General features: G+C 34.9%; 1 protein-coding gene across 2 annotated transcripts in view; it reads right to left on the reverse strand.

The window, feature by feature from the left end:
* Positions 1-355: 355 nt before the first annotated feature.
* The window catches only part of LOC107459941 (receptor-like protein 9b), an 18,810-nt gene continuing 3,525 nt past the window's right edge, over positions 356-15,640 (reverse strand). Inside the window, exons 2-3 of one of the 2 annotated variants that reach the window (XM_021128274.2) lie at positions 3,408-3,563; positions 356-1,886 (exon numbers count right to left, since the gene is read on the reverse strand). In XM_021128274.2, coding sequence (XP_020983933.1) covers positions 412-1,886; positions 3,408-3,563 — 1,631 coding nt within the window. In that variant the 3' untranslated portion in view covers positions 356-411. The remainder of the gene's footprint in view (positions 1,887-3,407; positions 3,564-15,640) is intronic. The other variant, XM_052251703.1, reaches the window with a different exon arrangement.

The raw sequence follows: 15,640 nt of genomic DNA on the forward strand, positions 1-15,640 counted from the left end.
TCTCTTATATTTATTCTTGGTTCCACCTATAAAATAAATAGTAAAAGATCACACTTTATTTTCTAAAATAAAATTCAAACTTTAGAGAATCCAAATCCTAGAAAATATAACATCAAGTTCAAGTTCAGAATTCAACTAATGTTATGGCCGAACACCAAAAAAATTATTAATATTAATTAAATCTAATTTATCTAATTTAAAGGATGCAAAAGTAGTAAAATGGTTAACATTTTCAACATACATACTGTTTATCGCGGCAACAATTCAGATGGTGGGCCTCTCAATAATAATTTGTTCATTAATGCGGGTTCCATTATTATAGGCAAATTCCAATTTCATTTCAACACCTCAAATCTATACATGTAGAAATTTTTAGCCATCTTGCCCTAAAATTAAATGATGTTCTCTTTGTCAGTAGAGATTTATCCAAAGCATAGTCATTGATAATAAGAGCATTGGGAAGTGGAATACAGAAAAACTGCTACGGGAGGAGGTGGAATCAATTGCAGAATTATCTGTCTTCCACCCTTCAAATGGAGTTGGGGCTGGTGACGGTGCTACGATTTTTCGGTTTGTCTTATTCCAGACTCCAATGAGATACGGATTTCCTTGGTAACTGCTCTCATCGAAGGTATCAAATTGTCCATTGGATGGTGCTATACCTGACAGATTATTATAGGACACATTAAAGATGTCTAAAAAAGTCAAGTCGTGTAAATTAAGAGGAATTTGTCCACTTAGATTGTTATATGAAAAATCTAAGGACTCTATGCTGTATAGCTTGTGGAAGCTTTCAGAAATAGATCCATTCAAATTGTTGTGAGATAAGTTGAGAAAAATAATGCCACTGAGATCTCCTAATTGATAAGGAATCTTTCCTGTCAATTGATTAGACGACAAATCTAAACCCGAAATAATCCTTTCCTTAGTAGTTGCAATTGTATCTGTGCCCGAGCAAAACATGCTCTTATCAAAGCAAGAAGGTATGGATCCGGTGAAGTAATTGTTTGAAAGGTCTAAGACGCGAAGATTTCTTAAACGGCATATTTGACTAGAAAGTTGGCCTTGCAGTTGATTTCCACGCAACGAAAGTATCCTCAAAGACTCAACCCTATAAATGCTATCAGGAATAGTACCAATAAATCTGTTGTAGCTCAAATCAATGAATTGTGTTGATGACATATTGAAGCAAGTGCTATCAGGAATAGTACCGATAAATCTGTTGTCGCTCAAATCAATGAATTGTGTTGATGACATGTTGAAACAAGAGGGTATAGAGCCAGATAGTCTATTGAGAGAGAGATCTATAACTTGAAGGTTAAGTTGGCATATGTCATGAGTTATTGGACCTTCAAAGCTATTCCTGGAGGCAATTAAGGTGTCAAGCCGAGGTTTTTCATTCAAGGTCTTATTTTTCCGGTGCAAACGAAATAACAATGATATGTTTCCAGATAAGTTATTGTTCTCCATATTCAACACTCTCAAGTTTGGCATCTTTCCAATTGAAGCGGCAATATGGCCATCAAACAAATTGCTTGATACATCCAAATATTCTAAATGTGGGAAAAAGGAGCCTATGTTATCGGGGAGCTGGCCATCCATCTGGTTTTTTGATATGTCCAATGTATGCACTTGATTCATATGATATTCTGAATCAATAATGGGTAATGTAAAAGGCCCGTTGAAATCGTTACCACCAAGTAAAATATACTCTAGTGATACAAGGCTAACAAATGAAAGTAGCGTTGCGATGCTCCCACTTAATCCGTTATATGAGAAATCAATAGTTCGAAGGGATGTCAAGTTGCCAAAACATTCATCTAAAGTTCCTTCGAAATCATTACCACCCAAATCTAGCACTTCAAGCTTCTTCAATCTACACAATCCTACAATTAAATGTTGTAATATTCAATAAATTAAATTCATTAGAACAAGACAACAATGAAATCATACGAATAATAGTTAAGGAAAAGCATGGGCTATATTTGTAAGAGTTTAATTTTGATGTAATCAAAATTATTTTTTTGGATGACCATTCAACCGATTAATATAAAAGATAGTTATTTTTCTTAAAATAGTGTTACGTGATTAGATGTATATATAAAACAGTTTTAGTGCATCAAAATTAAATTCTATTTGTAAAATGAAGGATAATTCTAATATGATTTAATCATTTTCTGGACCATGTATATTTGATGATCTCCCTTTATTGTTAGATTTAAATTACTAAGTAACCATTTCTCTGTGTTTAGATTCTTTTCTTTTAAAGAAAAAGTTCAATACAATAAAATAAAACTTATTACAAAAATTGAAAATAAAATATGGAAAGACAAAGTGAACCAAAAAAATTGTACTCTACTTCTATGAGTAAATAGTCAAAGTTGTTTTTAAAAAATCATTCGCTTTTTTAAATTAGTCTCTCAAAAAATTTTTTGATCAAATTCATCCTTCAAAGATTATATTAGTTTTTTCGTCACTTTCTTTGTTCGTTGATGGTATTAAAATTTGTTAATGTGACACATTAAGTGATACCACAACATACACCTAAAAATTTTAATTGACTATTAACATAATAAATTTATGAAATTATATCAAATCAAAACCTAATTGAGCGAACAACTTAAGGCATTAAAATTACTCAATTTGAAATTGATTTGATCTAATTTCATAAACTGATCATGTTAATAGTCAATTAAAACTATTAAGTATGTGTTGTGATATTACTTAACATACTACATCAACAACTGATGCCATTAGCAATAGATGTGCAGAAGAATTAACATAACTAATTTAAAATCTTTAAAGGTCGAATTTAATTAAAAAAAATTTTGCAGAACTAATTTGAAGAACAAATAATCTTTTAGAAATTAATTTGACTAATTTATTCCTACTCCTACACATGCTCTAGTCTTGCAAAGCTCTCACCCTCTGTCAGCCTTCTCCACTCATGAATACAATGACTTATTAAGGTTTGATTTAGTAATTTTTTTTAAGCACTTCATTTTATGTTTGGTAAATTAAAAAGCCTAAAAACTTATATTTACAGCTTTTAAAATTGAGAGTGCTTTTAAAAGTATCTAAGAAAAAATTATTAAAAATTAGCTTGTATTTATCAAAATAAAAAAGTCTAATATAATTCTTTATTTATGAATTAATATTAAAATTTAACTTTTACATTAATGTCTATTATAGTATTTTTAAATTTTAAAAATTATTTTACTAAACACATTTTTTTGTTATTTGTACTTATTAAAATTATTTTTAAATTTTTTTATTTAATTTATCAAACATAAATACTATCATTTTTAAAAAAATTATTTTTTAAAAATTAATTTTTATAAGATATTTTTAAAAGGTAAAGATTTTACTAAACTAAACCTAAATATATCGAGATACATTCATCGTACCTTTACCAGGAAAACTACCGACGAAATTATTAGCGGCAAGAATTAAATTCTTCAGGGATGTGAGACCACACAAGAACTCAATTATGCTCTGGTCCAGGTTATTGTAACTGAGATCTATTGTCTCCAAACTCCTCAATGTTGACATGCTCCTATTATCTTCGAAAGTCCATAACATTACATTTATGAGCCATTAGCAATAAAATATTAAATTTTAATACCTTATTTTGCTAAAAACAACAAATTCAAACGCAATTTCATGTTCTCTCTTTTATTGATTTATTCTTTTAATTGTTCGGTAACCACTCAAAATGCTCAAACTCAATAAGGCTCGAGGATCCAAGAAGAGCAATAGAAAAACAGATAATCAGAGTGCCGCTGACAAAACAACAAATTAAAGCTGGATTGTCAAGGTTCCAACACCAGGCATTAGAAAAGAAAGCTACATCCTCTTATTAGATATAATTATTCATACATTTAAATTTTTAAAATAAGTAGTTTTATGACTAGGTATTAGTTTTTTTTTTTTATACAAAATAAGTTTAAAGTTCAAACAAATGTTGCATAAGAAAAAATAAAAAAGAAAAAAATTTATGCAAAACTCGTGCTTTAAGTCAAAAGAAACTCGTGAGGAAGCATGTTCAGTATATTTATTTGCATACTTTTAGTCTTTTACAAATTTTACCTCTAACTTCAACCTTTTGGGTATAAGCTAAGATGAAAACAAAACAAAGCACGGATATTTGTATTAACAGTGCCTTCTTAAGCTTTAGCTTATCTTCCTGACCTCTGTACAGAACTAATCACTCTTTGTGTAGAACTATTTGTCGGTTAATATTAATCAAGTTTTTTAAAATTTCAATTTTTAACTCATATATAATAACATTTAAATGAATAATCTTAAAACCCATATCAGAAGAACATTTAAAATTAAAAAAAAAACATTCGAATGTAAAATAAAAACACTTAAATTCATTTTTTTAGGCTAATGTTCAAATAAACTAACACATAAAAATATTCAAACATCCAAACGAATATAAAAAAATCTAAAAAAAAAGGATTTGGAAGCGCAGTTAGATTATAATGCTTTCTTAGGATTTTTTTTTTTTTTGCTCTGTTAGGTCTTCTGTGACAGAGTCTCAAGTATTGATGGGTCAATGTCTATTCTTAGTCAGAGATAGAAGAATTCTCCACTACTTTAAGCAATCATGTATCATCCGCATGGCTGATATAAGAAGCGAACAAATGGAACCAAACATCAAGAGTAACAATGAGGATGACAACCCGATCCAATTAGAAGAATGTGACTTTAGCGATGACCTCAAGGGATGCTTCAATAGCTTGGTTGGCTAACTGTTTGCAGACAAAACTTTCTCTATTGGAACAATAGAGGTAGCATTCCAAAAATTTTAGGGTAGAGCAGACAGTTTCAAAATAAGTGAAATTGGCCACAATTGTTTATAATTTTTCTTTGATAATGAAATAAAAGCTATGAGAATAGAAAAGGGGTTCAGCATAGCTGTTCAAGGACTTTGTTCTCCATACACGTAATGGATAGCTAATATAATTGTTAACAACCAGAAAATTCATAAGTACCCAGTTTGAATGCAATTTTGGGGACTCCCTAATGAGTACCTCAAGACACTAGAGGTGGCTAAGAAGCTGGGTGTAAGAGTTGGCATAGTTTTGGAGGTTAGAATATTTAATGTCAAAGGGAGAGAAATAAGGATTGTGAAGGGTAAAGTAGAGCTAGATAACAAAAAGAGAATTAAAGACGATATGAAGATAACCAAGCTAGACAATTCCATGGCAGAGGTGGTTCTGCGATATAAGAGGGTTAAGGTGGCATGCATGTATTGGGTGAAGATTGGACATCATTACAGAACTTGTAGGATGCTGATGGAGGATACCCGCAACAATAAACAAGGTCAAGATAGAATCAGAGAATGGATAAAAGCAAATCAAATAGAAAAAAGGGTGGAACAAGAAGAAGAGTTTAAGGGGTCGAACTTTCAAGAATCACAAGCAAGTGATGGTATGAGGAAGAAGCAGCTGATGCTGGATGGCCGTGTTGAATGTTTTTCCAGACTTAGTGTTAAAGAAAATAATATAAACAAAGAGAAAAGCACACTCAAGACAACTTAACCAACATCCAGAATAATGAGAAGACTAAAGGATAGCAACCTGAAAGATTGAGAAAATTCAAGAACCTAGCAAGAAACAATGGTGGCGAACTAATGGGGGTGTTAGGAGAAAAGAAGGGAATTGAGGTAGATGCTGAAATGGGTCAAAAGAGGAGGTGTTTTGACAAAGATGAAGATTATGCTGAGATGGTGGAGGGTGCCAATCTTTCAATGGCACCTAAGTCACCAAGAGAATAATAGCGTGGAATTGTCGAAGTTTAGGGAGACCTCTGACAGTCCATCCCCTTAAAGGAATGTGTCAATCCCACTCCCCCAAGGTTATTTTTTATGTGAAACAAAGAATCAACCTTGCTTGGTGGAAAGAAAGCTTAGATAATGTGATTTTAGTGATTGGAGACTCATTGATCCGATTAGTTTATCTGGAAACATGACTTTAGCATAGAAGGAGAATGTTGAAGTGTAGATTATCCAGCATGGTGCCTTTTTCTAATAGAGTGAAGGATGGTACTAAAAGAGAAGAATGTGGCTTGATTGGAGTTCACCTTAGTACAAATGAAGCTACTAGAGAGACACAGTTTTAGGATATTGCAGCGAAACTACAAAGATTTGTAGGCAACGTTGTGATATTAGGGGACTTCAATGCAATCAAGTATCAAAGTGAGAAACATGGAGGTAGTGCAAAATTTCCTAGTTCTATAAAAAACTTTAATAGATTTATTGAAGATAATACTTTTATTGATCTAGGAATGATTTGTGAACCTTTCACATGGACCAATAGACGTAAGGGAGTTACTTTAATCGAGAAAAGATTGGATAGAGTGATGGCAGGAACACAGTGGAAGGAGATATATAATGTAGCGCTGGTTAGATGACTTACAGAAAATGGTTCAGATCACTCTCACTGCTTCTTGATCCCACCAAGGTGGCCGAGCAAGAGACGCTTCAAATTTCAAGAATGTTGGTGCAAAAGAAGTGAGGCTAAGCAAATTATTGAAGACGCTTGAAGGATAAAGGTGAAATGACCCCCAATGCATGTTTTGGCACAAAAACTTTTAAGGAATGTAGACACAAATTGTTCCATTGGCAAAGACAAAATAAGATTAATTCTAAACAAGAAATTGATGACATTTTGATGAAGTTAGAAGAATTGAGAGTCGCATACATTCGTGGGGGAAGAGAGATCGATGAACTAGAAGTCCAATTAGAAGTGGCGTATGGGAGGAAAGAAAGTTATTGGAGAGAGAAGTCGAGGTGCAAATGGCTAAAAGAAGGGGGATCGCAACACAATTTTTTCACTAGAAATTTCATGCTAGGAACCAGAAAAATAAATCTAGGGACTAGCAGGAGATGATGGTGTGGTTTCTTCCACCTTGGAGGGGATCGCAAAAGTATCAAAAGGTTATTTCAAGAGCATCTTCTCTTTTACTAAGAAAGCGGCTTTCAGTGTTTGTCAAGTGTTCTAGGATGGTTTTACGGTAAAATTCTTTCAATACTATTGGGAAGTGGTTAGTTATGATGTGAACAAGGCTATCCAAAAATTTTTTAGAAGTAGTAGAATGCTTAAGAACTTTAACCACACGCAAATTTGCCTAATTTCAAAGTCTCTGATACAAAACACATGACACAGGTAAGACTTATAAGTCTATCCTCGGTGTCTTATAAAATTATCTCCGAAATTATGGTTCATAGAATGCAAGTTATGATGAATAAGATTGTGAGCTCGAATCAAAGTGCTTTTTTAAAAGACAGATTAATTTCAAATAATATTTTAGTTGCTCATGAATGTATGCATTATCTAAAAAATAAGAAGAAAAGGTTAGAGTTTGATATGGCAATAAAACTTGACATGAGTAAGGCCTATGATAGAGTCAAATGAAATTTTTTATGGTTTATGAGAGAAAAGATAGGTTTTGATTATAAATGGATCTCTTGAATTAGGAAACTTTTTTCTACTATTTTTTATTATATTCTTGTGAAAGGTCAACCGTATGACTTTTATAGGCCATCTAGGAATGTTCGACAAGGTGATCCCTTGTCATCATATCTCTTTCTAATTTATGCAGAAGGTCTTTCCTATTTACTACATAAGAGAGAATAAAATAGTACAATTCAAGGGATTCAAATACATAAAAGAAGTCCATCAGTTAACCACTTATTTTTCGCTGACAACTCTATACTTTTTAGTAAGGCATTCTCAAAGTCATGAAACAATATCTTAACCCTCCTCCTGTAATATGAAAATGGAAAAGTATAGGTGAACAATAAAAATATTAAACAATGTAAATAATAGATATATCGAATGTTTATTTTACTAGTGTACGGATGGTTATTTTAATATTAAAATTTAGAAGGTTAATTTGGAGGTGTAGTGTATTTTTATTTGATTGGTGGTTGTTCATATTGTTCAATAAAGTCATTGTCCCCTAGCATTCCCCTATAAAAATATCCGTGGGCAGAAAATCACTCTCAACAAATCAGCAATTTTCTTCAGTAAAAATACATCGCCTCAATTAAGAGAACAACTAGCTGCACAATTACAAATCAATCACATAGAAGCACAGGATAAATATCTAGACTTACTCTCCATTGTCCAACATTCTAAAAAGGCCACCTTTAAAATTATCCAGAAAAAAGTATAAAAAAGAGTATAAGCATGAAAAAGAAGCTTTTGTCAACTAAGGGAAGGCGAGTTTTGATAAAAGTAATAGGAGAAGAGGTTTCGATATACACCTTATCCTATTCTAAATTGCATGATAACCTGCTAGATGATATTCACATAATTCTCAATCAATTCTGGTGGAAACAGAAAAGGATAAAACATAAAATGACCTGCATCAGTTGGGAGAAGATGACTAGGCCAGAATCAGAAAGGGCCTTGGGTTCAAGGATTTAAAGAGCCCATAATCTAGCTCTACTTGGGAAGTGATCTTGGAGGGTGGTTACAAAACCAAATAGTTTGCTCACTTGACTGTTGAACGGTAAATATTTCAGGCTCAATTCAATACTTAAAGTGGAGAAAATCCTCAGTCATCTTGGAGCTGGCAGAGTTTGCTTGAGGATAAAAGGATGGTAGAAAAAGGTCTTAGATAGAGTATAAGTATTGGAGACAATGTGAAAATTTTTAATGATCCATGACTTCTCCCGCCTTACCCTTTTGTTATAAACACTCTCAATTATAACCATCCTGAAATCTACCGAGTTAAAGACTTATTGACTGCAGATCGTAATTAGAATTGACAATTTCTTCAGAACCTATTTTCTGTTGAAATTGTTGAAAGGACTAAAAAAGTTCCTTTGAACAGCGCTGAGGTTGACGAATTGGTGTGGGCTTGGAACAAAAATTAACAGTACGACATAGCATGAGGATATAAGATTGTTTATGGATTTAAACACCCTCCAATTGAACATTTTCTCCGATTATGCAACACGGTATTGTGGAACTCGATTTGGAAGTTGTAAATTCTTTTCAAGATTCATATTTCATGTGGATATCAGCCCATGAGAGATTGTCAGTCCTCAATAAATTCACCAACGTTTTCTTCAACCTCCCCTATCTATCTAAAATGTCAAATAAATTCAGAAACAATCTTATATTGTTTGGTTACCTGCCCTTTTGCCATGAAAGCTTGAAGAGTTTTCTTGTCGAAGGAAGCAGACTTAGAGGTTCATGTGGTTGATTTAACTTCTTTGTTGTTAAAAAGGTTGAGCCTTGCTTCTATGAGAAATAGTGGTACTCAAACTCTTGGAATAGTTGCGGTTTTTATGTGGAATTTGTGGAAGGCTCGAAACTTACTTATGTTTGAGAAAAAGGGTGAGTTCTAGCTTGGGGCTGGCAGAATGAGCCTCTCCATGAGGCTGGTACGGAATGAATTATTGTCAAGGTGTTACACGTGTAAATGTATGTGTATTATTATATGACTTTGTAACCTAACAAAGACAATTCCAGTGTTGTATAGAAATTGTTATTCTCCCCCAACACATGGTGCAATGCATAAATAATAAAGGTTGAGATGTCAATTTCAGAATATTGGTACATACTAGTTTTTGGGTTTTATGGACTAAACTATTTGTTTATTTTTTTTCTTTTTTTAATACAGGCCTTTAATGCATGCCTTGAAATTTTATAACTCCTTTTAATGCAGATCATTATTTTTTGTGGTCTTTTTTAATGTCCCTTCTTCTTCTCATGAAGGGAAGCTACCAAGCTACAGTGTTAAATGACAGCAATAATAATACTAATGCTAATAGCAGGTAATATAGCTTTGAGTACTTTTAATTACTATTAAAAATGTAATTACAAATTCTTATTTCACATAATTAAAATCCAATGATTACGAATTGTATTAAAAATTGAATAAAAGTACAGGAACTGATAAAAATAGTTAAATGTTAATATAATTAAGTTATCAATATTTATAAAATTATTATTTAAAAAAATAAAATTAAAAAAATTTAAACCAATAAAATTTCTTGTAGAAGGCTAGTCAGTAACAATGTAATAGTTGGATTTGTTTTCAGTAAAATTGTTGTAGGAGTGTGATTAGGAAAAACTACCAAAAGTACCCAAGAAGTTTACGAATGCTGACAAAAGTACCCATAAATTAAGGAAATTAACAACGTACTCATAGAAGATGGGTTTCGTATGACAAAAGTATCCAAACCGTAATTTTTTATTCATTTTTAATAAAATTCCCAAATTACTCCACCCTCAACCTCAACTTACTTTTTCAACTTTCCATAACTCAACATGCACCTTTAAAACCCTTGCCATGGAGTCCAAAACTACTTCTACAACAAACTAAATGAATCTTTATGGTAAAAATTTTGGATAGTAATGCAACAGATAACAAAAGAATCAATCAATTCCAATGAAGAATCAAAGAAAGAATCACAAGGAACAGTTTTTAATTGTTTCAGTTGTTTTCTCTTTTTTTTTCTTAATTTGAGGACTTTCTTTGTGTGAAGGGATTGGTGAAAAAAATGGAAAAGAGCTCACCATACTAAATTTATCTGCCAAGAATCGGTCGAAGTCCTCTACCACCACCACCACCACCATTGATTTCAGCCTGGTCTATTATAGGAGTAGTTTTGGACTCCATGACAAAAGTTTTAAAGGTACAGGTTGTGTTACGAAAGGTTAAAAAAATGAGTTGAGGTTGAGAATAAGGGTAGTTTGGGAATTTTATTAAAAAATTAACAAAAAATTAGGATTTGGATACTTTTGTCATACGAAATTCATCTTCCATGGGTACATCGTTAATTTCCTTAGTTTATGAGTACTTTTATCAGCATTTATAAACTTCATGGGTACTTTTGGTAGTTTTTCCGTGTGATTATGTGCTAAAACTATTTTGAAAATGTAATAGCTGGGTATCACTTTCAATTTTCTGAAATTTTAATATTTTTTAAAAATAGAAAATTTTTTTTGGACTGATGTTTTCATTTACTTAAACAATACATTTAATATGACTCTATTTTTCTTTCTTTTGGACAAACTATGACTCTATTATTAAATATCCAGTAAAAATATATTGGGCTAGTTTTTATTAGATCCATTCGGTCCACTTATGTTTGTAGAACAAAAAGGGTGCTTTATATAAAAAGAAATTGTTTAGGGTCTTTGTATAAATATTATTTTTAAAGAAAAAAATAAAACAAAAATAAAAACAACTTACAAATCGTGTCAGACAGTACCAGCCTTATGGGGAGGCTCATTCTGCCAGTCCCAGGCTAGAACTCACCGAGAAAAAGGAGACGAGAGTTTCAGAGGTGATTGATGCAACAATGGGACTTTGTGAAAAACTCAAGAGAAATAGAAATAGTGAACCATGATCTAAGCCGCTTTTCTTTCTTTCAAGTTTATTTACCTTTTCTTTTGGCTTCATAGTGAGTTGGGAGACCCTTATTTACTTTTTTTTTTGGTCCTATTAGACTCATATAACCTGCTTAATTTGAGAAAATGCAATTCTACCCCCTTTTTTAGATAAGAAACATAGAATATAAAAAGTCAAACAAAATGAATTTTCAAAATTCTAGTAAAAAGAACTTTTCAAAGTTTTTTATGGTAATCATTCAAAATATATCTGTCGATCGTGAGAGATAAGAGAAAGGAAAGGACAACGAAAAAAGAAGTGAAGGAAAAAACAAAGGCATAATTGACGCCTGAGAATAAATGAGCAGCAGAATGTCACGATAAATTTTTAGAAGGTTAGATTTAATAGTGTTTGTATAGTTTTCTGGAGTGTTTGAGAATACTCTAGATGGTTTTGGAAAGTTCTAGAATGTCCTAGAAGTTCCTGGAATACCCTAGAAGGTTCTAGAAGACTCTAGAAGATCATAGAATATTCTAGAAGAGTGTGGATTGATATAAAAGTATGAAGAGTTGTATGGAACAATCTAGAAGTATTTAGAAAGTAGTGGTAGGATAGATATTTATAAAGAAGGTTCTAGATGATTAATCTAGATCATTGATTAGATTTAATCCTAACCATCCATTGAGGAGGTGGATGGCTATAAATAGGAGGTAAGAGTTAGTGTGAGGGTGTGTGAATCATTTGTAACCACACTTGAGTACTAAAGTGTTCTTTCCACCAAGCTTCCTTTTTCTTGTGTTCTCTTGTGTTCTTAGCTTTCTTGCTAAGTATTGAGGGTTAGGCTGACTTGGTCTTATCTCAAGAGGTTGAGTAAGTCCGAGTGCCGGCACGGTAGCGTTGGAGTGTGTCCAAGGCCGTGACACCTTGGTATCTGAGCAAGGTTCGAGAGAGAGCACAAGTGGTTTGTGGGAATGGCTTCTAATATCACCATGGAGCATGTTGAGTCTCAAAGGGGAAGGGATGCTATTCCCTCTCAATGGGGAGGCAAGAAGATCCATTCTTCAAGTGAGCCTAGAGGTAAGGACTCTAACTTCTTAGAAGAAAGAGTTTCTATGTTAGAAAATGTTCTATCCTCTATGGATGAGCGCTTCCAAAGGATAGAACATGACAAGGAGACCCTCGAGGCTCACGTGTTGGGAGAATTAGATGCTTTCAAAGAAAGCATGCTCCAAAATCGAAGAGAAGCTTGAGAATTCCTTGAAGCTATTTGAGGAAGTTTGAGTTTGGTTCGAGGAGGCAAAATCTCGACCAACCATTATAAGGGAGATGACAAAGATTGATCTCCCAAAGCCAAAGGAGTACAAGGGCGTGAGGGACGCTCGAGAGGTGGAGAACTTCCTATGGCAAATGGAAAGGTATTTTGAAGGCCAAGGGGTGGTCGAAGAAGCAATAAAGGTACGCACTGCAGCTCTCTATCTTTCTGATAATGCTACTTTGTGGTGGAGGAGAAAGAGCGTAGATATGGAGAAGGGTATTTGCAACATAACCACATGGGAAGATTTCAAAAGGGAGTTGAAAAGACAATTCTTCCCTGAGAATGTGGTTTATGAAGCAAGGAAGAAGTTGAGGGAGTTGAAGCACAAGAGTACGATTAGCGACTGTGTAAAGGAGTTCACTACTCTCACACTTCAAATCCCCAACTTAGCATCAGAGGATGCATTGTTCTTCTTCATTGATAGACTCCAACCTTGGGCAAAGCAAGAACTACAAAGAAGAAATGTTAAGGATGTCGATGAGGCCATCGTGGTGGCCGAATCACTCACTGAGTATCATAGGGAAGACTCTAAACCCAAGTCTTCTTCCAAGCCTAGTTCTACTAAAAGTGGGGGAGACAATGGAAAAAGTTTCTCAACCAAGAAGGAAGGAAAATACTCTTTAAAGAAAGAGACGAGGAAAAGAAGAAGGCTTTCGTACCTAAAGGAGGATGCTTCGTGTGCAAGGGACCACACCAAATGAAGGACTGTCCCAAGTTAGGGACTCTGGCATCTATCGCTGAGGAACAAGAGGCCCAAACTCAAGTAACTGAGTGTGTTGGATCCATCCAACACATAAATACTGTGAAGGGCAAAGAGGCAAGCACTGCAGAAAAGAAAGGCTTGATGTATGTCAAAGCCTTTATCAATGAAAAACCTGTCATGGCTATGATCGACACTGGTGCTACACACAATTTCATCACGCCTGATGAAGCAAAGAGGCTTGGGTTGAAGATCATCGAAAAGAATGGTTGGTTCAAACCCGTGAACACCAAGGGTGAACCCCTTAAGGGAGTAGCAAAAGGGGTTGAGATGACTCTTAGTTCTTGGAAGGGCCATGTAGATTTCTCAGTAGCACCCATGGATGATTTTAAAATAGTCATCGGGCTCGATTTTCAAAGGAAGGCAAATATAATACCTATGCCATACTACGACGTAGTATGCGTCATGGAGAAAGGGTCTCCATGCATGGTCCCTACAATCTCTAAAGTTGGAGGACCACCGATACTCTCTGCTATGAAACTCAAGAAAGGGTTCAAGAAGGGAAATATTACATATTTGGCTCTATTACAAGAGGAGTCAACATCTAAAACAGAAGACGTTCCTCCTAAAATCAAGGAAGTCCTTGAAGAAAATAAGGATGTGATGCCTCCCGAGTTGCCAAAACAACTACCACCTAGGAGGAAGGTGGACCACAAGATTGAATTGGAGTCAGGAGCAAAGCCGCCCGCCTCAACACCTTATAGAATGGCACCGCCAGAACTTGAAGAGTTGAAGAAGCAACTCAAGGATTTGCTAGATGCTGGATTCATCCGTCCATCGAAGGCACCTTATGGCGCACCCGTTTTGTTCCAAAAGAAGCATGATGGTTCATTGAGACTATGCATCGACTATCGAGCACTGAACAAGGTAACCATCAAGAACAAATACCCCATTCCTTTGATAGCCGATTTGTTTGATCAACTTGGTAGAGGCAAGTGGTTCTCAAAGCTAGATTTGAGGTCAGGATATCACCAAGTGAGAATTGCTGATGGTGATGAGCCTAAGACCACGTGTGTCACGAGGTATGGATCGTATGAGTGGTTGGTAATGCCTTTTGGCTTGACCAATGCTCCTGCGACCTTCTGTACCTTGATGAACGAGATCTTTCGACCTTACCTTGATCGGTTTGTAGTGGTCTACTTGGATGACATTGTTGTCTATAGCAATACTTTGGAGGAACATGTAGAACACTTACGAACCGTGTTCAAGATCTTGCGAGAGAATAACCTATATATGAAGAAGGAAAAGTGTTCCTTTGCAAGGGACGAAGTCCACTTCTTGGGACACATCATTAAAGGTGGAACTCTCTGCATGGATCAAGGAAAGGTGAAGGCTATCAAAGAATGGGAGCCGCCAAACAAGGTATCTGAATTGAGGTCATTCCTTGGGTTGGCCAATTACTATTGGAGGTTTATCAAGGGATACTCCGCCAAGGCTGCACCATTAACTGAGCTTCTCAAGAAGAATCACACTTGGGAATGGTCAAAGGAGTGTCAAAAGGCCTTTGATGAGTTGAAGGCTGCTATCACAGAAGGTCCAATACTAGCACTACCCGACTACTCAAAGGTATTTGAAGTCCACACTGATGCTTCTGACTATGCCATTGGAGGGGTTCTAATGCAAGAAGGACATCCGATTGCCTTTGAGAGTCGCAAGTTGAATGATACAGAGAGGCGATACACCGTCCAAGAGAAGGAGATGACCGCGGTAGTGCATTATTTGAGAACCTGGCGTCACTACTTGCTTGGTTCACACTTTATCGTCAAGACAGACAATGTGGCTACAAGCTACTTCCAAACTCAAAAGAAGTTGAGCCCCAAACAAGCTAGGGGGCAGGACTTCTTGGCTAAGTTTGATTTTGAGTTTGAATACAAGTCAGGCAAGACTAATGTGGTAGCAGATGCGCTAAGTCGCAAGGCTGAATTGACGGCCATTTCTATGGTTGAAGGAGATATTGTGCACACCATCAAGGAAGGGTTGCATCACGATCCATTAGCCAAGAAGTTGGTGGAGTTGGCTAGAGAAGGTAAGACCAAAAGATTTTGGCTAGAAAATGACCTTCTCTACACTAAAGGGAGAAGACTATACGTCCCTAAATGGGAAAATCTAAGAAGAAAATTAGTGAGAGAATGCCACGACACCAAGTGGGCTGATCACCAAGGTCAGCGAAGGACCTTGGCACTCATTGAATCTTCTTATTATTG

Source organism: Arachis duranensis, chromosome 7 (genome assembly GCF_000817695.3).
Source record: "Arachis duranensis cultivar V14167 chromosome 7, aradu.V14167.gnm2.J7QH, whole genome shotgun sequence".
In the NCBI taxonomy this organism is placed as follows: Eukaryota; Viridiplantae; Streptophyta; class Magnoliopsida; order Fabales; family Fabaceae; genus Arachis; species Arachis duranensis.